Source organism: Paramacrobiotus metropolitanus, unplaced genomic scaffold, assembly GCF_019649055.1.
Source record: "Paramacrobiotus metropolitanus isolate TYO unplaced genomic scaffold, Prichtersi_v1.0 Parri_scaffold0000005, whole genome shotgun sequence".
NCBI lineage: Eukaryota > Metazoa > Tardigrada > Eutardigrada > Parachela > Macrobiotidae > Paramacrobiotus > Paramacrobiotus metropolitanus.
This window is the reverse complement of record NW_026570225.1, coordinates 2,443,967-2,467,411: the sequence shown is the minus strand read 5'-3', so window position 1 is coordinate 2,467,411 and position 23,445 is coordinate 2,443,967. Positions and strand designations below refer to the sequence as shown.

General features: G+C 42.7%; 1 protein-coding gene across 26 annotated transcripts in view; it reads left to right on the top strand.

Annotated features, from left to right (window-relative positions):
- The first annotated feature begins 1,396 nt into the window (after positions 1 to 1,396).
- Positions 1,397 to 23,445, top strand: part of LOC129580883 (uncharacterized) — a 50,488-nt gene continuing 28,439 nt past the window's right edge. For 6 of the 26 annotated variants that reach the window (XM_055471616.1, XM_055471617.1, XM_055471629.1 and 3 more), the window contains exons 1-5: positions 19,401 to 19,724; positions 19,781 to 19,979; positions 21,091 to 21,132; positions 21,187 to 21,236; positions 21,386 to 21,482. In XM_055471616.1, coding sequence (XP_055327591.1) covers positions 19,612 to 19,724; positions 19,781 to 19,979; positions 21,091 to 21,132; positions 21,187 to 21,236; positions 21,386 to 21,482 — 501 coding nt within the window. In that variant the 5' untranslated portion in view covers positions 19,401 to 19,611. The other 20 variants (XM_055471631.1, XM_055471630.1, XM_055471619.1 and 17 more) reach the window with 18 other exon arrangements.

Genomic DNA, 23,445 nt, shown 5'->3' with positions numbered 1-23,445 from the left:
CGGCCATGTTTGTCCAGTTATTTTCTTTTCAGTGTCTAAACTTTGATCAGAAATGTACAATCGGCATGTACGGCGACGCAGTAATCTGAAGTTCCATTCAGAGTCAGCGAAATTGTCAAAAAGCGTGTTAGCTATTGAGACAGTGGTGGGGTGGTCACTGGTCAGTTTTAGCACTGGTGGGTTCTTAGCTTTCCCCCATAGACTTTATATGTTAAGGCTTTTGAAGGATTTCTTTCAAACGTTTGCTTTTCTCCAGAAACGGATTTGTGATGGCAAATCTACACTTTAAGGGTATCGAATGATACATGGTCATGGCATTTTGGTCCAGTGCATCGAGCTGGCGAACTCAACAAAGATTAAAGCTTACGCGATTATTATATAGAGAAGAGACTAGTAGACCCCGCGCAAACTGCGCGGAATAAATCAACGTTGGAATACTTGCTGCAGAAAATATTAATTCATTACTGCAAAATTAACGTTGTTAAAATGAAGCGTAAAATAATTTAATTTCACTGGCAAATACTGTAATGACAAAAGGACAATTAATTTACGCTTTGTTTATACCTGACTGACAAATGGCTACTCTGAGCTATCCATTAGTTCACAATTCTACCGATAACATAATTTACCGATTCTTTTTGTGTGAACGTTTGAGTATTTCGGGCCCACTGACTGGAAAGAACTCGACCATCAAAAAGTTAAAATGTTTATTCCGGAAACGTTACGATTTTTGTTCAGTTTTCTAACAGATTATTTTAATCTTTACCTGATCATCCATCAAGCAAATTCCGCTCGAGTTTATCCCCAAAATTATGTCTGCTCATCCCATTCTGCCCTTTTTAAATTTACTCTGCCCGCTGATAGCAATCAATTGATTCGGAACCGCTATTGCCCCAGCAACTGCAATAAAATTTTAAAATAATTTTAATGTTGTGTGTACTGTAAATGTTGATTAGATGGTCTACCTATACGGCGTTTAGACTACAGATAGCAAAGCAACATTTACGCATTGAAAATAATTATGTTGCAGACATTAGTCACATTACGATTACTACTGCTGTAACCAGGAAGTGGATGACATAGTTAATCCAAGACCCTGGCCGTATCCCAAAGTTGCAAACCCCTTTGTCTGTTATATTGTGAAGATGTAATGCATAATCATTTTATAACCAAGCACCATGCGATACATAACGAATTTTAAACCGTACTACGTTGCTTCTCCGAAAACAAAAGTTTCGAAAAATTTGCTCCCAGAGAGGGTCTGATCAACTCGTTGCAGACGAGATTCGGCAACAAAGATAACCGCACCCGCCCGTGACAGCACTGGAAATTTAAAACTGATCAAACCGCTACGGCAGGCATCTACTTTATCTGCAGATCTTGCGGTCCCCGCTTTTGAAAATTTTCTTTCAACCCTTATATTTTCTTTCTCGAAACTGACTTTTAATGAAAAACTAATAAGCTCAAAAGCTGCCGAATGACATGCGCTAAGGTTTGAATTTGACTCTGTGTAACGCTTCAGCGGAACTGTAGAACTGCGTTTCTGGCTATCTCATTCTGTGCATCTGTGGGAGACAGTGGTGACGTGGTGGGTTCTGCAGTGGTGGGTTCTTAACTTTTCCCATAGACTTCGTATGTCAAGCCTTTTCGAAATTTTCTTTTTAGTCTTGAATAGTTTGGAAAACTAACCCGTTTCTGCAAATCTATGATCTCAGCGCTATTTTGCTATTGAATGATCTATAGACATCAAAGTTTAGTTCAGTGAATCGTTTGCAAAAGGGAGATACGAATGGAATTTTGCTAAGGCTTACGCTATGAATGTATAGAGATAGAGAAGATAACCTAGAATGCGGTGCATTGCGTGCACGGTACAGGGCTACAGACTATAACACAGTGTAGAAATTAATTTTAAATTTTTTTGCCACGCCCTGTTGACCATGGCACATCAAATAATTTTTTAAGGATCCTAGATAGTTGTTCAACCTTTCTGCAAAAAAAAATTTTTTTTGAATTTATAGCCGCGGAATGTGCCTTGGCGAGAAAATCGCTGGAATTTTGCCCAAAAACTGCAAAACTGGTTAACATTAATTTTTAATCAGTACTCCCCTTTAAAGGCTTTACCTGCCCACTTTTGAAAAAATTCCGAGGGGGTGGCACGTGCCCCGTTAAAATTCGCCATGGAGTACAATAAACAATAAACCGTTGCTCTAGAGTAGGTGACTTAATCATTAATGATGTTATTAGCCCTCCATTCTTAAATTTACTTTACAAGTTAGGCATGCGTCGCATGACCGCATGACAGGTACTTACAGTCACGCAGAGGGTGCGTGTGTGGGTGTGAGTGCCAGTAACTCGTGCATGACTCAGCCAGATGGCGCTAGTGTATATGACACAACACCCTACGTAGACGGCTTCGAAATCTACGTACAGTGATCCTCTGCAGCCGAAATGTAACGCGATCCGACGGGAGTGATCAGTACACTAAGTACTTGTATGTTGGATAATGGATTCAAAGCCTGTCTTCCTATTCCTGCATTGTGTTATAGATCCGACGGTACAGATTTTGGTGTTCTGGATGCAGCAAACCTACCAAATCAGTTTTTATTCTTCCAACTTAACGTCTTACTGTTTCCGGTAGGGATATGATAAACCTGTACGCCCTCAAAACGATCGCGGCGTACCTTGCAAATGATTTTGTGGCACCTACTAATGCAGCATAAAGTGAAAGTCCTGGATCTACATTTCTCCACTATATTTCTTATCGGTCAGCAAAAGGCCATGGAAAAAATAATTAGCTTGTGGAACTGGAAAGGTGTTACAGCGTGTTCTTCGAGGCCGCCGACAGGAATGTGCTCGTGACATAGGCTTAATCGCAATTTCGCTGCTCTGGATGCAGACAAAGAAACAATCCCTAATTTAATTTACGGTTCCTAATGTTGTAATTGTTGTTTATAGCATTTTGGTGACGCTGTCAACAGTACGCAGGCTAATTTAACTAGGTTATCCTAATTGCAGTTGCTTATCACGTGGGAATTGATTGATGCCAGTTGGGACCGCCGGATGAATGGTATTTAATCTAAAATAGTATATTGTACTTCGTATGCAAAAGAGCACGGCAGCAGACTGTACATAGCTCTCTCTAATGTTAAATGCTAAATTGCTAATGAATGTGACACAATGACAGCAGACATACTACCATGTGTCTGGCAGCACGTCTCTCACGCAAATGCTTGATCCAGCAGTTCTTTATTTTACCTGTGGTGCAACGTAAATTTATAATAGTAAAAAACATCAGCATTTTTTACAACATCATAATTTCATTAAACTTTTCTGCTCCTTCCATCGTTCCCATGACTGATGCCGCGTTACCGAGCCGTATCGCGGTACGGTATCCTGCCGTTTCGGGGGCATGACACTTCGGCTGCCTGATATTTTTTGTTTTTCTTAGGTTTCTTAAGTTTTTTAGAATTCTTAGGTTTTCTTACGGCCGAATTGAACGGGCGGCCGAATTGTCTGGTAGCCGAAGTGTCAGAGAGCCGCTGTATCTCCAGTGACAATCTTTGGCGTACAAAGGTGCCTTCATGGGAGCGGGTGTCGGCCTATTTGTTGCTCGAGTCGTTTGCCTAGCGCTTTGTTAATGGCGAATCGGCGATAGCGGACGGTCCCCAAGGGCCGATTGTTTCGAAAGCTATCGTTGCAAAGATGTATCTGCCGAATACAAATACAGCCTTTCTTTTTTTCTTTCGCTTCCGCTTCCAACGCCGCTGCACCAGCGCTTGCAGCCGTTGACTTGTTCTGAGATGTGCTTAGCGCGGGACGTCACCGTCACAACTCAAGTGACGTCCCACGCTAACAAGTAAGCACATCCCTCTCTGTCTGGCAAAGATGCATCCCTCGGGGCGTCGTTCGGACGTATGCGACGTGGTTCCAATTTTGCCGAAATCCCAGCTGGAACAAGGGATCGGCATACGGAGCCGTTCAGCGCGCCGCGCCGTTGGCGTCCAGCAGTCACATTTTTAATCATGAATCTTGCTTAATTACGAATTAGAAAAATTTGTTACCATGGATGCCATTGGATATACAGTACTAGTCAGGTGTCTGGTGGGTTACCACGGGCTTACGTTTATTTGTCCAACAACAGAAGTTTGTTTAGTTACGAGAACCCTTGGCTGCTGTAGACTACTACAGTAAAATTAGACATACCCTGCACGACAGGTGCGATGAACACCCAACTATGACCCTAGCTATGTACGTTGTACAGTGCGCGTTTCGTTTTTGCAAACAAAGCAGGCACTTGACTTGTATATCTGTACCCATGCCAGTAGCGTTGGGAGCTATGGCAAAACCGGATGTTCATCGCACCCTAGTCGGACAAAGTATGTTCGCGATAACGGCACGGCGGCACCCAACAGTTATCCTATATGAATAGTATATTGAATACTGATCATCTGTGCCACGATTCCCGCCCTCTCCTTACCGGACAATGATCTCAGCTTCTAATCACCCAATTTTGTTGATTTGAAGTGCAACAAATGCTCTTAATGTTCTGGTGACATCTCTAGTTATTGGCCCTTGCCCACTTGATTATGTGAGACCCCGTGGTCAGATAAGCCTGTTAATGAGTCACCGTGGATGCCATAAGTTCCAGGGCCTAAAATAGTGAGAAGTCAATGATGCAATGATGGACACCCCTGGAGGGGCGGCGTACGAAATGTAAAGCTAATTCGTGACCATTGTACGTACTCCAACAAATTTTGCCGATTTCTAGCTTGTTTTTTCGGGTAATGAGCATTATGCGAAATGGTCCAAAACACCCAAGAGAAGACGCAATACTCTGCTGCAGACAGTGGTTGAGATGTTTAAAAACACTTAAACTGTTTCAATTTGCGTGTAAAACAGGGCAGCGGATCCAAAAGTAGGTACATCACTATCCACTGGCACTTTTCGCGCGAAGCGCAAAGCCAACGAGCAAATCCGCTGTAAAAGTGCCAGAAATTCTATGAGAAATAGAATAATTCCAAATTTCGTGCAGCATATGTTAAAGATCAAGGTGTAAGGCTGCATCATGTACTCAGTTAGAGAAACAGAACTTTCGCGCGAAGCCGACGCACGTCTTCGCTACAAAAATTGTTAGAAATTTTGCGAAAAACAGTAAAATATTTTAAATTTCTTGACAAGAAGCCGACGGCCGTTTTACTTTCTTTGTGGAACATAGCGATGCATTGTGCCGTGTGGAATATAACGATCTGTACGAGATCGTATGGCGACGTGTGGCTATATCACGCTTGGATGATACTGTAAATTCATTAATTTATTAAACGACAATAAATATGTATACTTCGTACTATTAACGTCAACAACGTGTACTGTGGATTGTGGAAGTGTCTTTGCCACAGTTTCGCATCTGCATTTGCACAGGCTGGCGAGCAAACTAGGGTAATGCTTAGGAGTCAGGAGCACCGGAGACCCCCCTCAAGCCCAAACGAGTTAAATTCGCCTAGGCATAAGATCTGCACATTTACCGTCAGGTATCCCGAGAACATCTTCAATGAAATTTTCTTCTCCTGTTTGGCTTCCTTAAACTCAAACAAATTAATTAGCGCTGTCAGTTTTTTAAAAAAACCCATTATTAATTTTTTAAAAGCAGTGAGGGAAGGTCCAGGGCACTGGATCCTCCGTTCCAGTTACCCAGGCGGTCCTCTCAAGGGAGTTTTTTATTCGATTTTTTGCTTTCAAATGTTGGATTTTAGGTAAATTGGACTCCCTGATTGCGAATTCGCTATCAGAAAATTTACCTCGAATTTACCTACTCAGTAGCTATCAATCCAGTTCACCTAGAATGCAGCATTTGAAAGCAAAAACCCGATTCGGGGTAGCTGGAAGGGAGGGTCCAGTGCCCTGACCTGGCCTCACTGCTTCTTCTCACTGAAAAAATTCTTAATTAATCTCGAAATCATTCTAACCGGCCGCACAGAATCATTTCGGCCAACGCTCACTTCGGCAACTGGACATTTTAGCCATCTTGGCTTTTCCCCCAGGTTTCTTGGTTGTTCTTATGTTTACCCATGCTTCCTTATATTTTTATTCTCTCATGTTTTCTTTTTTAGGTTTTTTAAATTTCCTTAAGCGTTCTTAAGTGTTTTAGGCTTTCTTGGCTTTAGTTGCTTAGGTTTTCTTATGCTTTTTTGTTTTAATATTTTTGCTTGCGTTTTCTTTTTAGATTTTTTGAAATCTGAAGTTTTTTTATTTAATCAGCAAGTTGCTGCATGCGGCCGTTGTGATAAATGAATGCCTGCCCCGTTAAAGAACGTTTCCTCCAGGTGACTATGCTGCAAATGTTTCAGTTATGATGTTATCCTATTCATGTTAGCAGGTTCTGCCAGCTTGATAACGAACTTCAGGATAAGTGCAGAGTAAGCACGAAACATCGAAATTGAGATGTCCTAACAGACTTAAAAAAATTAGTTTCTTTTATTAAGAGAAACGGTTTAATTCAGCTGGGCCGCAGGTATTGTACTTGTTACTCGCATAGCTGCACATATTTTGGATATGAAGTGCGAATATTGAGTTCTAAATTTGAATGTTTCATCTAAATTTTGACGTTGCAAGTCCCTTTAAATGGTAGAGGTCAATTGCTTTTGGGTAACCGATGCAGTCGGGTAACGAAGAAACGCGTAAAAACTATCCATGACTCAGCGAAAAAATTATCGTCGAATTAGTCCAATAGTAAGTGGAGTACGCTTCCGTGTCGAGAAAAAAACGGAACACCGAAGTGGAACTAAAAACTCATTTTTAATAGGGTAAATGTGGTATAACGTCGAAAAGTTGATTATGATTTTTGGAGCGTGAATTTGGGTCGCTGGATTTACTTTTGGTCCGAACACACACCAGTTTTGTTGATCTGTGCAGGAGTGTAACGAGTTACTCGTAGTTTGGGAAACGGTTGCGCTTCGACATCGAAGCGCAACGGTTACACGGACGGATAAGCTGAAAATCCATCCCAGAATTCTGGCTTACCAATCAAATCGTTTACCTCTTACTTCCGTGGCGTCATGTTTATTTACCCAACTGCCGCTTGCGCGTCGCGTAAAGCTTACGCAGAGCAACTGACCTCTCCCAATGCAATGTTAATGGGGTTATTTTAAAGAGCACGAAAGCGTAATTGGAGACCTGAGCTGCTCTATGTATGCTTTACGCCGCGTGCAAGTGCAGTCGCGTGAGATTCGGGACGTAACGACGCCTAAATAAGCAAATGGTTTGATTAGCTAGCAGCTGACCTGTCCGTGTAACCGTTGCTCTTGGACATCGAAGCGCAACCATTACCCAAACAGGCAACAGCATTAACGCACAGATAAAAAACCTTTTGTTTGTTTAAAATGAAAACGCATACACATGTACGAAATCAAAACTAAAAAAATATTTTTGACACGATAATACATTAACCATTTAAAATCTAAATTCACATTCATGCACTAGATTTGACTTTTTTTAGTTTCACTTAAGCGCGTCAGTTTCTTTCCTGGCACGTACTTACGCAAACTCGATTTGTTGAAAATTTTCCGCGGACTCATCGAAGGTTTTTTACACGTTTTGTCCGTTACACAACGCGCATCCGATACAAAAGCAACTGACCTTCGCGAGGTCACCGTGCAACCGTGGGAAGTCCGTTTTGATCATCCTTTGCAAAATATGCTCAATAATATTTAATAAAGTAAATAAACTAAACTGACTTAGACGAGCAGAATAAATAAAGCAGTCCCTCAATAGAAAATAGAAAAATTACAGAAGATACCGTAGAGTGACAGTCTATACTCGTACACGTACAGTCTTAATGAGACCGCTCCTCCGCCCTGTCAGTAACATGTATTCCTTGAACATCGTGTATCAGTCTAATGAACAATACGACGGGAAGTGTGTTGGTTCGTTATAGGATACGTGTAGTCAGTACATTATCCAATATATTCTAACAGACTGTAATCCTGCCACCCGCGGTTTCTTCAGAGTACCTGGGGCTCGGCAGTCAGAATTTTGTTTTGACCTTCTCCAGTTTTCAAACTAAATTTCTAGGTAAAAAAATGCGCTGAATTTAATGGTGTAGTTGGTTTTCACTTAAAACAAAAGGCACACCGCTACCATCGTTTGCTAATATCACCAAGTAACTTAACCTTGTTTTCGCTCTAGAAATGTAGACGTTGGTTTTGGAATTTAATAAGACCTTAAGAGATTTATATGTTGAGGTGCTGTGATGCAGCTCATCACGGCCTATCATGCCCTTTCTCGGCCGGCAGCCACCCGCGGCACGGTGCTCTCAACAGCATTGTATGCCGCGCCTTCGTCTCGGCTGGTATCCCAGCTAAACTTGAACCACGCGGCACCTCTCACACGAGTGAACGACGTCCGGACGGCTGTACAACCTTCGCATGGAAAAGGGGAATGTGCTTGGCATGGGATGTTACATGCGTCGATACTCCATGTCAAGTCCACTTCGACAAATGCGGGAGCGGCCGCTATCCAGGCAGAAGAAAAGAAATCCAGATTTTACTCGTATTTGAACGGTCGATAGTCGATACATCTTCCCCCCAATAGCTTTCGAAACAATGGGGGCGTGGAGACCATCGGCTATCGCCCTTATCAAGGAGCTAGGAAAGCGTCTGCGGAACCACTCTGGAGAAAAGCGCTCGCACGAATTTCTCCGACAGCATCTCTCATTGGAGGTACAACGAGGCAATGCGGCCTCAATTATGGGCACAATTGGCGAAGCGGAAAAGCTAAATGAAATCTGGATGTTATAAAGTCTACTTTTTCGCTTGCTTGTAATGGTTTTATTTATTGATATATGGATGTCTCGGTTTTCAAATAAAGAGTAAGTATAAGACCTGATCGAGACGCGAGTGTTGGAGTGCAAGTCTACGAAAACAAACCAGCCGCTTGACACAGGAGGGGGGGGGCTGGTGAGGGGGACCCTTCCTTTTTCGATTTTTGGCCGCCGGGGGGGGAGTTTTAAAGTATCCACATTAACTTTCTATGTGCACTAAAAGAGATCTTTCATGTCCAACCCAAGTGTATTGTGAAACATCTAATGCCCCTAACGCCCCCGTCCCATCGGCCTAGACTCCAACTCTGACTCTGATTCTGACCACTCAAACTCTGACTCTGACTACTCAAAGTCTGACTCTGACCGCTCCAAGTCTGACTCTGACTCTGCAGGTTTCTTAGGTTTCTAGGTTTCTTAGGTTTCTTAGGTTTCTTAGGTTTCTTAGGTTTCTTAGGTTTCTTAGATTTCTTAGGTTTCTTAGGTTTCTTAGGTTTCTTAGGTTTCTTAGGTTTCTTAGGTTTCTTAGGTTTCTTAGGTTTCTTAGGTTTCTTAGGTTTTAAGTTATTCTTAGGTTATTCAGTCAGAGTCAGGTTTCTTAGATTTCAGGTTTCTTAGGTTTTTTAAGTTATTCTTAGGTTATTCAGTCAGAGTCAGAGTCAGAGTTTGGACAGTCAGAGTCAGACTTTGAGTAGTCAGAGTCAGAGTTTGAGCGGTTAGAGTCTGAGTCAGAGTCAGAGCTTGAGCGCGGGCCCGTCCCATCGATGGCTGACAATGATCGAAGATCTCAGTGTCGGGATCGGGGAACTGCCGTGCGCTTTGGTTTGGATGCACAAATAGATGGTTATTTTATTTTTGTAATATTGTATGACTTTACTCGCTTTTGTTTCAAGTTTAAGAAATAGGCGGTTTGTATTTCGCTGTAGGGGTAATTATGCCGACTCAACTTTGGAAATCAATAGAATTGGTCAATCGGGTCGGGTGTCTAATGCTAAAAACAGCTTTTTTCGCTTCGGCCAGCAAGCTAGAAACTGAGGAGAATTAGTTTTATTTTTGTATCGAATCGAGGTGCGTTGACTGCGTTCACTTTTATGCCAAATTATTATCAACAGTTAAAAATTCGCCATCTGTATTTTTCTCTTGGAAGCAAGATTTTTTATGCGTTTATGCTATTCTACGTATTTTCACCATTTTTTTGACAATACAGTTTTGCAGTCGATCTTTCATACGCATATTGCTTTTTTAATGGAAGCGAACGGCAGGAAGCCTACGGCTCCAGGCATAGAAGTATATATCAGCCCGGCAGTGGGATAGGGCACCCAACAGCCCATCTGCACAGTGCACTCACACCTGCAACTTTAAGGAATGCCGCTGTGCCGACGCCACGAGAAGAGGAAACAAAACCGGTGGATAAACGAGCGCCACGGCTAATGCTCATTGAACCCAACGTGACCCTTCGAGAGATCCTAATCCCGATGAGCCCACAGGAATATTGTACACACTGAGGAAATCTATTCGAGGTATGAAACTAGGTAAAAGCGCCGATAAACGTTTCTGTTAGTAATCGATTCTCGCGTTGTGGGCTACGCGAGAAATGGAAGCAACCGTCACCAACGAGGAAGCATACGTGAGAACGACCTTACGCGAGGTATTCGTCTACAATGGACGACAAAAAGAATTTGAACCGATCAGTCGGTCCGCGGTTCAAAAATAACCTCGCAACGACACGCCACCAGTAAAACTTGGGCGTTTACTCACTTTCTTTGCATGCTACTTTCAGACGCTCGCGCTCCGTGACTATCCAATGATACAATGTTCTGATTTTTCACTCAGGTAGCTGCCGCCAATATCGAAGTGCAACTATACTAATTGCATATCAAAAGGTGTAAACAAAAATTCTTAACTTTTTGATGCTAAAGATGTGGCTGTTTATGGCGAACAGCAGCATAGGATCTGTGCGCAAAACCGTTTGGCTTGCAATCTATGCTAAGTCTATGAGAAAAGCAAACACTGACAATTTACTTTATTTCCCATGAACTGCCACTCGTTTGGAATCAAAAATCTCGTAATTTTTTTCTGGATCTTTGGAGATATTGGTTGGGCGATCCTGTTTCGTAATTCACGAGAAATGGGCGGTAGTACTGAGCATACGAAACATGCATAAACGGAGATCAGTTTGGAACAGGGAAAACAGTCCCTGCGCACAAGATGTTTTAAAACCGAGCCATCAACTTCTTTTTGTCGTACATTGCACGTATTGTTCCTTGCGTGCATTACGACGAGTACGAACTAGCGTTTATTCGAAAAGTTTACGGTGCAATAAAAAACCCGGTGGTCAGTGGGCCTTATATACCGGCTGTTTCGTTAAGTGACCTTTGGTGCGATTGACTCTCACTCTTCTATGTTCTACCTGCACCCAGCAATGGAATTAACGTGTATACGAGTAGAAACGACGGACCCGAACTCCACTGGTTTCGTTCAGTGATGCATACTAGCATGGCAGTACTATACTGATAGTACAAGTACTGATAGTACAAGAAACAGCCTCGGCTTCGCCTCCGCGTTTCTTGTGGTCCGTGGCCATTTTACTGAAATTTGAATGGATATTTATTAGAATAACATCTATATTTCGTCAAAACATGATCGGTACATGCAATAGGGCAAACACGAATTTCATATGAAAATCAGTTCATGATTCTCTCAACCTTGAAAGCACTCCCTTTGGCTGTACATACAGATAATTTTTACGATATCCCCTACTCGAACAGAAAGCCGAAATATCAGTCTATAAGGTATGAAATTCGAAACAGTGTGATAGTGCGCCGGATCACTAGTTCGGTGACTCGTCACTTCACTGTCTCTTTTCACTGGAAAGTGGTGTATGCCCGGTAGTGTACGTCCGGTCAATAGTGGTGCCTCGATTACCTGCTTACCTAACCGGTTCTGTTCGCCGGACAGTAGTGGTTGCTTGGTTGCCTGCAAACCTAACGGACTCTGTGCACTCGACAGTAGTGGTAGCTCGGTCACCCGCTCACCTCCCGGGCTCTGTGCACGGGGCGGGCTTTGTACACTGGACAGTAGTGAGTCACTCGTTCCCTAACGGGCTCTGTACACTGAACAGTAGTGGTAGATCGGTCACTCGTTTATCTAACGGGCTTTCTGCGCCCGATAGCAGTGGTAGTTCGGTCACTCATATACGGTGTACAATAATGACAGCTTGGTTACTCGCTCAGCTACCGGGCTCTGGGCACGGACAGTAGTGGTAGCTCAGTCAATCGCTCCCTAACGGGCTTTGTGCACTGGACAGTAGTGACAGCTCGGTCACCCTCTCACCTCCCGGGCTCTGGGCACGGACAGTAGTGGTAGCTCAGTCAATCGCTCCCTAACGGGCTTTGTACACTGGACAGTAGTGACAGCTCGGTCACCCTCTCACCTCCCGGGTTCTGGGCACGGACAGTAGTGGTAGCTCAGTCAATCGTTCCCTAACGGGCTTTGTGCACTGGACAGTAGTGACAGTTCGGTCACCCGCTCACCTACCGGGCTTCGTGCATCGAACTAATGTCAGCTCGGTCGTTGTGTTACATTGTGTTCAAAATTGTGTTACACTTATGTGACCCCAAAACGCGGGCAACCAGTTACTTATCTGTGTTTGTCTGTTGTGAACCCTTGCAACTTGAACATTGCCCAACGGAAACCCACAACCGATGTCTCAAACAAATGAGAAAAAAATGACAAGAATTTGATACCAAACCAAACAGATTATTCTTCATGAGATCTAAGGGAAAATCGAGGCGTTTTCAAGGATTGCACAGGATTTGCATTCATGTTTTGGTTCCAATTTCTACGCAGCAGAAATCTATGCTTTGTCTCCGACAAACTAAAATGGCTCGATTTTCTCTTGGATCTGATAAAGGAAAATCTGTTTGGTACCAAAAATCTTGTCGATTCGTTCTCATTTTTTTGAGATATCGGTGGATGGTTTCGCTGGGGAATGTGCAAGGTGTAAGTGTTTGAATTCAGCATGAATGCGTGTTTCCTGTTTACTGGTCATTTTATTGGTCATTTGGTTCTGGCTAATATATTGCCGGTCGCGGACCAAATGTAACACAATTTTGAAGTCCGTTGTACGAGTACGATTATTATTATTATTTATCCGCCATGGTAACGCATTAGGAATTCTGGTGGCAGTTTCGGTATAAGGGGGAAAATGTTATGAGTAGCCAGTTTCGTTGGATGCTCGCAGTTTCGTTTCGCTCGTAACACAAGCCTGCATGATTGGACTGCAATGAGCATCCGATCAGCCGTAGCGCAAAACGCTTCTGGCGTTACGGTTTAAAATGCAGGTGAGTAAAATGCGGTCGGGTGCTCGCCGCAGTCCGATCGTGCAAGTTATGTTCACAGTACCAAAATTTCTTCGTATTCTGAGAATCAGCACTTCCATGAAGATCGGTCATAATTCTTATCTTATCATTCCTGTAAAAGAGCTACCATTTCTACAGCAGCGTTACCTTCCTGACCATGAGAGCACAGGGGTAGTATAGCACGCAGAAATTTTTGGGTTTACATTTATGCCTGTCGCACCCACATAATTATTCTGAACAACCTAAAGTGAAACCGTTAAGGGCCAAACTTAAGGACGGAAACTATTCTAAGCTGGCGAATGGGTTCGCCGATTTTCAACGCATTGTTCGACAATGATTTCAAAATCGTATCTTAGGTTACACCGTTACGGGTACGCATTTTGGCTTATTATTTTCTCATCACCTGACGTGATAGCGGTTACTGTACTTTGCTGGTAAGACCCAAAATTTTAAAACGTGAGGTGACAGTTAACTGGGACTTCCGAAAACTTACACATTAGAATGCTGTGCGTAGCCATTCAGTGAGATTACACCGCTGTTAGGCCATGCCGACATCGCACACGTTACACAAAATACCAAGCAGCGTGACGTCTTTCCTTCCACACTCTGTAGAGCATTCTCATGGAGCGGCTACAGTATTCCAAAGTAAGTACTGTAAATAAAATTTTGACTTGGCGAAAGTTCTTAATAAAATGCAGCAAAAGATAGCAAAAGATACCACGGTTACCACGGCAAAACATATATAGTTACATCTGGTGTGAGTATATACGGCCGTGGCGTATATGTGTATCGTTAGTGCGCCTTTGTGCATTTGGTGGCGGTGGCCGACGTACGGGCACCACATTATCCATAATCCCTGAAGTGACCCAAACAGAAGACCTTCGCTTCGCTTCAGTCGACGAGGTACGGTTTTGCAATAACATAGTACCTACAACATAATATTATGTATACTTCGCTACATATACACGCATTTGTTTATCTAGCATTAAGCATGGCCCATACGATACGATATTTTTCCTTAGGGATATTGCATGGGTGATATTTTTTCCTGTTCCCAAGAATGTCAAAACTACACTCGTTTTTAAAATTTTATTATTACGAAGTTTTCTAAAGTATTGTTTTTGGAAGATTTGATGGAACTTCCTGAACCGAATCGCCCAGACATACCGGACACTTTGTGAGTTTCCCAATAATCAATATTACACACTTCATATAAGTACAAAAATCTGTTTTGTTTGCAGATGTTCGCCAGAGGCCCATAATATGATCGATTTAATCCCCGCGCGAATCACGTCTTTTATCACAATAAATTGTTGGGCGTGCCAAGGATGCAGCAGCAGCGAGTTCGCAATGGAAGCCTTGGGATTCCGGAACAATTTCAAAATTTGTTTTTGTTTTAATCACTTCATCAAGTCGGCTGAAGACCAACTTCCATTCGGAGGAACGAACGTAACGTGTGTACACATAGAATTACTGACCACGTACGCAATTTTATATTGTATCCTCTCTATGTACTCTTATTATGTACTCTTGTGTACTCTTAATACGTACTCTTATTTTGTACAACACATTATGGACAAAAAGGATGAGTGTGACTTTAGACAGATTTTAGATGGACCAAGACCCCAGTGTTAAACTCTTCACTCGCTGCGCACTGCCATTTACCATGACGGTAGATTTGTAAAAATCCTCAATTTATGAAAAACGGCACCGTAGATATCGCAAAACAAATGCGGCAACACCGATGGCTCAGCAAAGGCATCGGGACAGTGTTCCTTGACCTTCCAAAATACAACGCAAATCTCAGTTTATTCGCCATCATTTGGTAGGGAATGCTAATTTGTAGTACTAGCACTTGAGGTTTCCGACCAAGTTACAAGATACTCACCAGGGCATTATTTCCGCCTCCAAATTCAAAAAAATTTCCATATTGGTAAAAAGGTAGTAGACTACCGGCAAAGGTCAGTTGGGCGTGGTCTAACATCAATTAAATGAGTACATAGTCTTGCATACTATTATTATGCAGTACTGGCATTTACCATAATATGTATTAGTATATTACTTTTGCCTCCACTGGACCATCCGCGGACCCTTCCAAATGTCATCAAGGACCGACATAACTCCAAAAACGCTTTCGGTGGTCCCATCTTGCCTGGCAATTGCTACATCATACATTTTTTAGAATCTTTTACTTACTTAAATGCTCCTGATTAGTTTCTGATGAGTTTCTGAAATTTTGTAATTTTGCTGCGATGGCCACCGCACGCGCGCTGTAGTACGTACTGTACGTTGGTGCTCGATCGGCATCTGGAAGGATCCACGGGACGTGCAGTTCCCGCAAAAACGATATTGCGGCATAAAATGAAATTTATACATTCTAACAGTACGTCTACTCTGCACTCATTAAATTTTTGTTTGGCCACGCCCAGTTGGTTTTTGCAGATGAAAATATTTTTTTAATCATTCCACGGTAGTATACTACCTTTTCACAAAAAAAACTTTAACAAAAAAAAAATTTGGAGGCGGAAATAGTGCCCTGGTCAGTTCAGTAATATCTTAAGTTATACCACGTTGAATAAAGCCGTGTACGCGCCATATTTTTATCGCTTTTAACTGAAAATCTTTGGAAACAATATTGTTTGACATACTTTCCAAAGTATCTGTATCTAGTTTCTGCGCCAGCAGTTTTCTGGTAAGATGTATGGGTTTAAGCAATGCTGCAGTGGATTTTCAGACAGGGGTAAGATTTCAGAAAAGCTTTGGAAACACTGACAAAAGGAGGAATGAAATTTTAGAGGAAGGAAATTTTGTGTGGTCAAAAGGAGGAAGGAAATTTTCTGGAGTAAAAAGGAGGAAGGAATTTTTCGGGTCAGAAAGAGGAAGGAAAGTTTCACATAATATGATTAAATTTTAATTTAATCTTATAACTGGATATTATTTGGGGGTCGTACCAGACGAGCGCCAGTTATTGCTTTGTACAAAACATGCAGCAGTAAAATGTTTAGCAAACCAAATTCTAATAACCTAACTCCCGGTAGCGCTTCGAAAAATGTGTAACCGCTTCCCACAAAAAGGTCTAGAATTCCAAAAGAAAAATCCATGGGAAAACACGAAATTCAGATAATACGAGTACAACAAATGCTTTTTGATATTAAGTGCCTTGTACGTATGAAAGTTAAACTACTACAGAGTACCTGTACGAAGCCAAACGCTTCGTAAGGATTATGGAATGACGCGGTGCGTGGAATGCACCCATATACGTCGCCGTTTCACTCGTATACCGGCTAGACTACAGCGGGGTACATCCGTCAGCTGCATCGGTCTGTTCTTGAAACTGCTTGGTTGTTTAGAAGAGCGTTAAAGGAATCGGACACCCAGCACCAGTGTCTGGTTGCGTCGGGAAGAGCTTTTGTTAAAACGTTTTTTTGCCGCATTTTGGCTTACCTCCCTTTGACTTTTGCGCGCAATTATTTTTATTGTCATGTCAAGGTCATGCGCCAGTCTCTGGTTTGGTGAAGTGCACAGTACGACCTATTGTGCGCCTTTTCCCGAGCGTTGAAGCGATAGTCATTATGAAATGCCCCGATTCCGTGTACGTCACATAATGTTTCATTGGTAATGATAAAGGCCTCAACTTTTGATACATAGAAAAACAGATCATTCCTATTACGTAGACAACAGCTGTGAGTCCCATTGGCGAGTTTAAGGAGGCGCACGGGAGCACGTGCCCCTCGGAATTTTTTAAAAGTGGGAACTATCGAAAAAGTAAGGTGGGGGGTATTGCTTAAGAATTATAACAGATTTGGCATAAAACCGCATAATTTACTATTTTTCGTTGAATCTGTAGCGATTTTTCAGTAAAACCGACTTTTAGCTCCGCGCGAAAGTAGCTCTTTATTGTACTTTCATGCATGGATTTTGGATTCCCGCACGAAATAGGCATAAAGTTCATCATTTTCTACAATGCTTTCTTTTCTACAATTAGCAATATTTTACTGTTTTTTTATAGAATTACTAGTAATTCCGCAGTTACAAAACTGCATCAGCTTCGTGCTAAAGTTTACGCTTTCTGTAGAGCGTAGACTCTATACATGATACAGCCTTAATACACGCCCTTTAGATTTCGCTGCCAAAAAGCTAGAACTATTTCTACTTTTTTAGTAGTTTCTAGCAGTTTTTGCTGCGTAATCGATCGTTAGCTTCCCGATTTGCGCGAAAATTAACAAACTACCCGCTTTTTGAACCGGCGACTTGCGTGACACGCAGTTTAACAAGTACTGTATAATTACGAGTAAGTACTTTTAAAAAATTTCATGCAGATCCTGCAGCATAATACTTTCTTTGGGTTTCCGGGTTCTCAGTGTCCGTCTCAGTCCAGCCCAGAAGAGTTAAATTCACCTATTACAGTGACTTGTGTTGAGAATTGTGAGAGTAAGAAGCGAAAGTGAAGCAGTACAATGAAAAACGTATTCTACGAACCTGCGCTGACGTAAAAGAAAACGGTGTTTCTGTAAGCGAAGCTTGAAAAATCTGCGCGATCTCGCGAATAACTTTATGCACACGCCTAAAAAACCCTACGCCAGACTCGGAACAAGTATGGAAAGGGTTTTTAATCATTCTTGTCGTATTGCTAAGCAGTGTTTACTAACCTGTGATTTTTATTTCATCAACCTGTGATTTTTTGCATGCTCACTAACCTGTGATGTTTACATTTTGATTTGTGATTTTCTGTTATTTTTAATTGTCTTTTAGGAACGTAGTTTGATCCCGGTTGCTTGTGTGCTCATATCCGCACACGTAGATCGAGTACTCGCTGCAGCAGCAACATGTGTGGTTGATGAGTGAAATAAGTCAGCGTAGTGTAGTGGCTCTCGTGGCGTGGCTTCAGCGTTTCGTCAAAGGTTTTTTACAACTTAAATAACTAAAACACGGCTTAATCGATTTGAAAATTTTCAAGTACTCCGTAAAGAGCAAGTTGTGCTGAACATGCTGTACCAAAAAACTGGAAGAAAATCGGTTCTGGGACAAAGTAACTGATGCCTGGCCACTTGAAGGTATGTCGCCCATTGACTTAACATAAGTGGCCACTTGAAGGTCTCTACGGGTACTCATTTGATTGTCTCTGTTTTACGTCTAGCTGGAAGGATACAGCGATACTGGGAGTGCAGCCATGACCTTACTTCTGGTCTTTCTGGATGACTTGGATTTCGACTAGCTGCAGACCGTTAACCGCGTTTTACGGCCGATTTTCTTCTTTTCCTAAAACGTCTTCGTTTTTTTCGTGCAGGAGATGGCCATGTTTCTGGCTATCATTAACGAGACATATACGGCTGTCAAAGATCTGGCTACGAGTAGGAAGAGTTCTGATATTGGCGAATAAATCAAGGAAGGATTCGTGTGAATTTCGCTCAAGTTTAATTGGAAATCAATGGGGAAAAAAAACAAGAACTCTTAAGTCCACGATAAAGTCTTAGAACAGAGCGCCCTGGATGACTGGCATGCTGGCAGGACGACCTGAAGGATTTATCGCAGAAATCAAGACCGTCCTTGGCAACAGTGCGCTACTTCCGGGCCAGGCAAGTTGGTGTTTAACGTATCCCATGGACCATAATTATCGTTGTACTTATGTACAATGTAGGACTAAATGGTCGCATAGCCCCATACCCAGCATTCTGTACGCAAGCGGTGCAGTGCACTTATACGAAACGGATATTTTGAACTCAGTCGTACAGTGCACTGCGCTGCATTCGGGAGATGTTGGGTATGCGACCATTCTGTCCTAAGCTGTACATTAGGTAGTTACGTAAGCCTGTTTTAGTTCCAGTAAATATGCCGTCCCTGTACGGCTAGAGCACGGTGTTACTACCAATATAAGCTGTGGCGGGCATTTTTTAAGGAAAACGGAGCAATTTATTTACCGTTACACGTACCATGAAATTTTGGTTTTTGGTATCCGAACAGAAACCTCTAAAAGAAACCATCTCAAAACACAGTCACGGCTCAGAACACACAGTTACATAAGAAATCGAAGAACATAAGAATTCAGTGTACTCAGTGATATGGCTTAGCTGATACATATGGCTCAGGCGAATATGTGCCTTGTTTTCAGTTGTTATTTTCCCCACATATAATTGCGAGCTTGTTTAAGGTGGGCTTCTATAAGAAACTTAAGCACAGTATGTAAGTATGGAGATTGCGTTATAAATAAAAAAAAACGAATTAGCAGGTGAAGATATCCCAAAAGGAAACCCCTCCTAATTCCGTCAGAATCTGGATGGTGGGAGGCAAATTCATGTATCACACAGTTTCTCTCGGGAATGGCAGCGCGGGACCTCGCACCTACGAACGTTTTCGTTAAAGGATGATGACATAATATAGAAAAACATACTTACTGTTCTTTTATATTTTGTTATTATCCAATCTCGAACCCTTCTTCCCATGTTGCGCAGATTTTGCCACAGTCGGGTGGCCCGGTGGTACCCATCCATGACGACAGCCCCTAGGATAAAATGGGCTAGGAAAGCTATTTCCATTTTACGAAAAAGAAAATCGTAAGGGAAAAAAATCCAACCGTTAATGAACGAGCACTGGTTTTTATCATCTCTAGCACAACGGTCTACGTGGCCAAGCCTAAGTGTCGCGTCAACCGTGGAAGTGCGAGGATGGTTGCAACTCTTGGCCCAACCTTACCCGATCCGATAGCCCCTCCCAGGCTATGCCGAGTCAGATACTCGGCACTCTACGTCACGGCCCGTGCACCTCAAAACGAGATCCAACAACAAGGCGATCAGTCCGGCGACAAATGGGTGCGTAATGTCAGTTATCTTCTTTTCGGTTGAAACTGACCTTTTTATTTTCCTCAGTATTGAATGCATTGGAATTCTTCTGCTTCCATTTTGAAGCACGTGCCTTTTCTTTGCTGTAGAAGAATGCCCCAGTGAATATTTGTTGTACGCATAATAATAAAACTGATATTTTGACGGAAACGGAAGTCGACTCTGTCGGCAGAATCCGCCACCAGCTGGCGGTTACGTGACAAGTACGAGTAGCCATTTTCTTCGTTTTGAGGATAGGTTTATGGCGTTAGCTAATGGCACTGCACCGACTACCAAACGCTAACCTAAAAGAACACAATTACGTACAAGATACCGGATCGTTGCACGGTATTTTACGGAGAGGGTTCGCAGTTTTGAACGAGGTTACTGCTCATACGAGAACTGTACCCGTAGTGAGGGTACGAGTATAGGTGCACTGGGCGCGCCTACCTCTCCCGGTTGAGAGCTTTTGTTGCCATATAATTGGCCGAGATCGGGCGCAGTTGTTCAGGCCGTTGCGTAACACCCCATCGCTCGGACCCACGGGGTTCTGGTGGCAGCATTTGTGTGGGCCGGGTGATGATATGTACTCGGAGTTTATACGCGGCTCCACAAATGCTGCTGCCAGAATTATGCCAAAGTGATTATCGCTTCCATGATTAGCACTCGAGTCGGGGTGATATTATATATGCGCCTACGCACTACATGGAGAACGCAGGAAGGAATGCAAACGGTAATTCAATTTACATTTAATTATGAGGTTATGCATGGCATACATGTAATACAACTAATAAAACCCAACCATAAGATCGCTTGTCGTCACAAAAGCGCCACGGACACATTGATTTTGACTAACGTGCCATGATGAACTTCTTTCTGTTCAGAAATGGGTCGCTGAATTTGGAATCTGAATGTGTTCGGAATTGTAAACACAGTCTTGTCGGGCAATTATCATGATAACCAATAAAATAAAATGTCCAGGTGTCGATTAAGAATAGTTTGACAGTATATCTTAACAACCAGCCAATAACTTATAATAGTAGCTTAGGTGTCCTACATTGTAATTGGTTATTTGTGGTGCCTAACATTCTTATTGCTCTAGTACAGATTACTACAAGTTATAAAAGAACGACGGTTGAAAACGGTACAAGGCGAAAACAGCGCAAAATGATTTTATTGACCATGGAAAATTTCGCAGTGCATAACGTTTGACGCAACTGGATTTTCTCGGGAATCGCGCTTTATAAGGTAAGAGTACTGTAGCGCCCGCTGTCCAAAGCACACAGAGAAGCTGGAAATGGACGCCTTCGCTATGCGCTTGTATCTGCGACGACATCAACTTTAGAAACATTTAATGTAGAAAAAAACATTGGTGATTTATTTCTGGTCATTTATAGAGTAAATGGAAATTGTAGGACGACCGGTTTCCAAATAGTCCGTCCAACCGATCGAATGGACGGATTTTATTACGATGTACCAAACAGAGCTCGCAAGGTACGTTCAACAGTCAACACTCACTCATGCTCTGCATTTCATTTCACAGAAACATTTCACCTTAGAAAACTGAGAACCTAAGAATCTGAAAAACCTAAGACCCTAAGAAACCTAAGAAAACTGAGGTGATTTAACAAAACGTGAGTTCGACGCCGTGACGAGTCGACGTCGTGTCTGTTCGACGAAGTGAGAGTCGACGATGGCGGGCCAACCTTGCGGCTCGGCTTTTGCAGTACTATAACTTATGCGCTTATTGCGCGGTGCGATTATTCCGGGGGGTGCTACTATTTTTTAAACAATAAATTTCAGAGGGACCATTATTTTTACTATTAAATTTTTTAAACAGCAGCACATCCTGCTCTAAAACTGAACGCAGTGGTTGCCACTGGTTACCGGGTATACGGCGATGCTAGCTATAAGCTTCGCGCTGCATCCCGGTACTGTATCTGTAAAGACTGAATGCAACTGCTTGCCAACTTTCACCGCCTCGTTTTTCTGACCGTTTATCGACTTTTATTACCGGCTTATTGGGCTTGACATTTAATAAGAGCACCCGGTGCTGTAATTTCGCCGATTTTCTTCAGTTTTATTTAAGTATTTATGTTTCATAAAATGCTGCTTATCCGACGATTCATACTTTTATCGACATTTTCAACTGAAATTCAAAGACTCACGGATCACTGGACCACAAACCAAGCAAAAGAAGCACAAAAAATCACCCTTCCATTATGAACTTAAAACTGCAATTTAAACCCTTCGGGCTTTGGGATCGGTTTGATCACCGGCAACTCCACTGGTTTCTGCGCCGGATTAATCCTGTCCAGCCGCTGCACCGTCGCCGGCCACATACTGTAATCGGCCCATACTCTAGAGCATACCATTGCCCAACTGCAGCAGACCCTCCCCGCCCACCACAACCGGCAGCACATCTCCATCAGCGCATCCAACGCACAAAAAATGAATGCGCAGCACGCTGAATCATTATCACGATTCTTACGAGCTCGCATACGATACAGCTACTTTTCCTCAGTGATTCCGCACTGGTTTTTCTGTGTTTGTTTGTTGGTTGCTTTATTGTTACACAATAAAGGCTATTTGCCATCATTTTCCTTGTTCTGCTTCTGTGTCGTTCTGACATGGTAGCAGCCCGATCGGTTTTCCTCACGACGGAACCTCTGATCCCCCAGTGAAGGCATTTTTCGGTCGAACTACGCTGAGTCCATAAGTGGGCCAGCACGCTGATCGCCTATAAGTAGGCCAGCTCCAGCGATCTCATCTGTCTCCTGATCATACAGGTTTTACTGGAAACCTGCCGCGCGACGGATTACATACGGGCGAGTGCTTATAAGTAGGCCCCCCGCAGCTTGGCTCCCCAACTCAAAAACTGAGCGGAAACGATCCTGATTCTTTCCATTGCACCCTATCGGGTACGCTGCGGCCCTCACGATAGAAGAGGGTGAAGTAGAACGACGGAGCAGCACTGTCTGGACGATCAAAAACCGGTAAGACCTGCTGTGACGTCCTAGGTTTTCGTAGAACTTTCGAAAACTTCGAGGTTTTCGCGTAGAACCTAACTTCAAAAATCCATAACTTTTGAACTTTTCATCCGATTCGCTTAAAAGTAGCTTTTTCGGATTCCTCTTGAAATTCTGCACTAGAATTGTGTAGTGTTACTCTCGAGAAATTTTCTCTGATTTTTACCGAATTATTGGCAAAAAAACAACCGCCATTTTGTCCAGCCAGAAATTTTCGCAAAAAATCGCGTGACGTCAGAGTGGTAACTTACCGTTAAATTTCGACCAATCAGAACACGTGGGAAACTTCCCTGTGTTATAAGACTCGTAGTGAGTCATATTGTTTTTTTGGATTTTGCTCACGGCACGCTACTCGTGACGTAGAGCCGATAGCAGACCATTTCGTACGTCACACTGGTCAGTAACGTAGCATAGGGCCATAGGGAGCT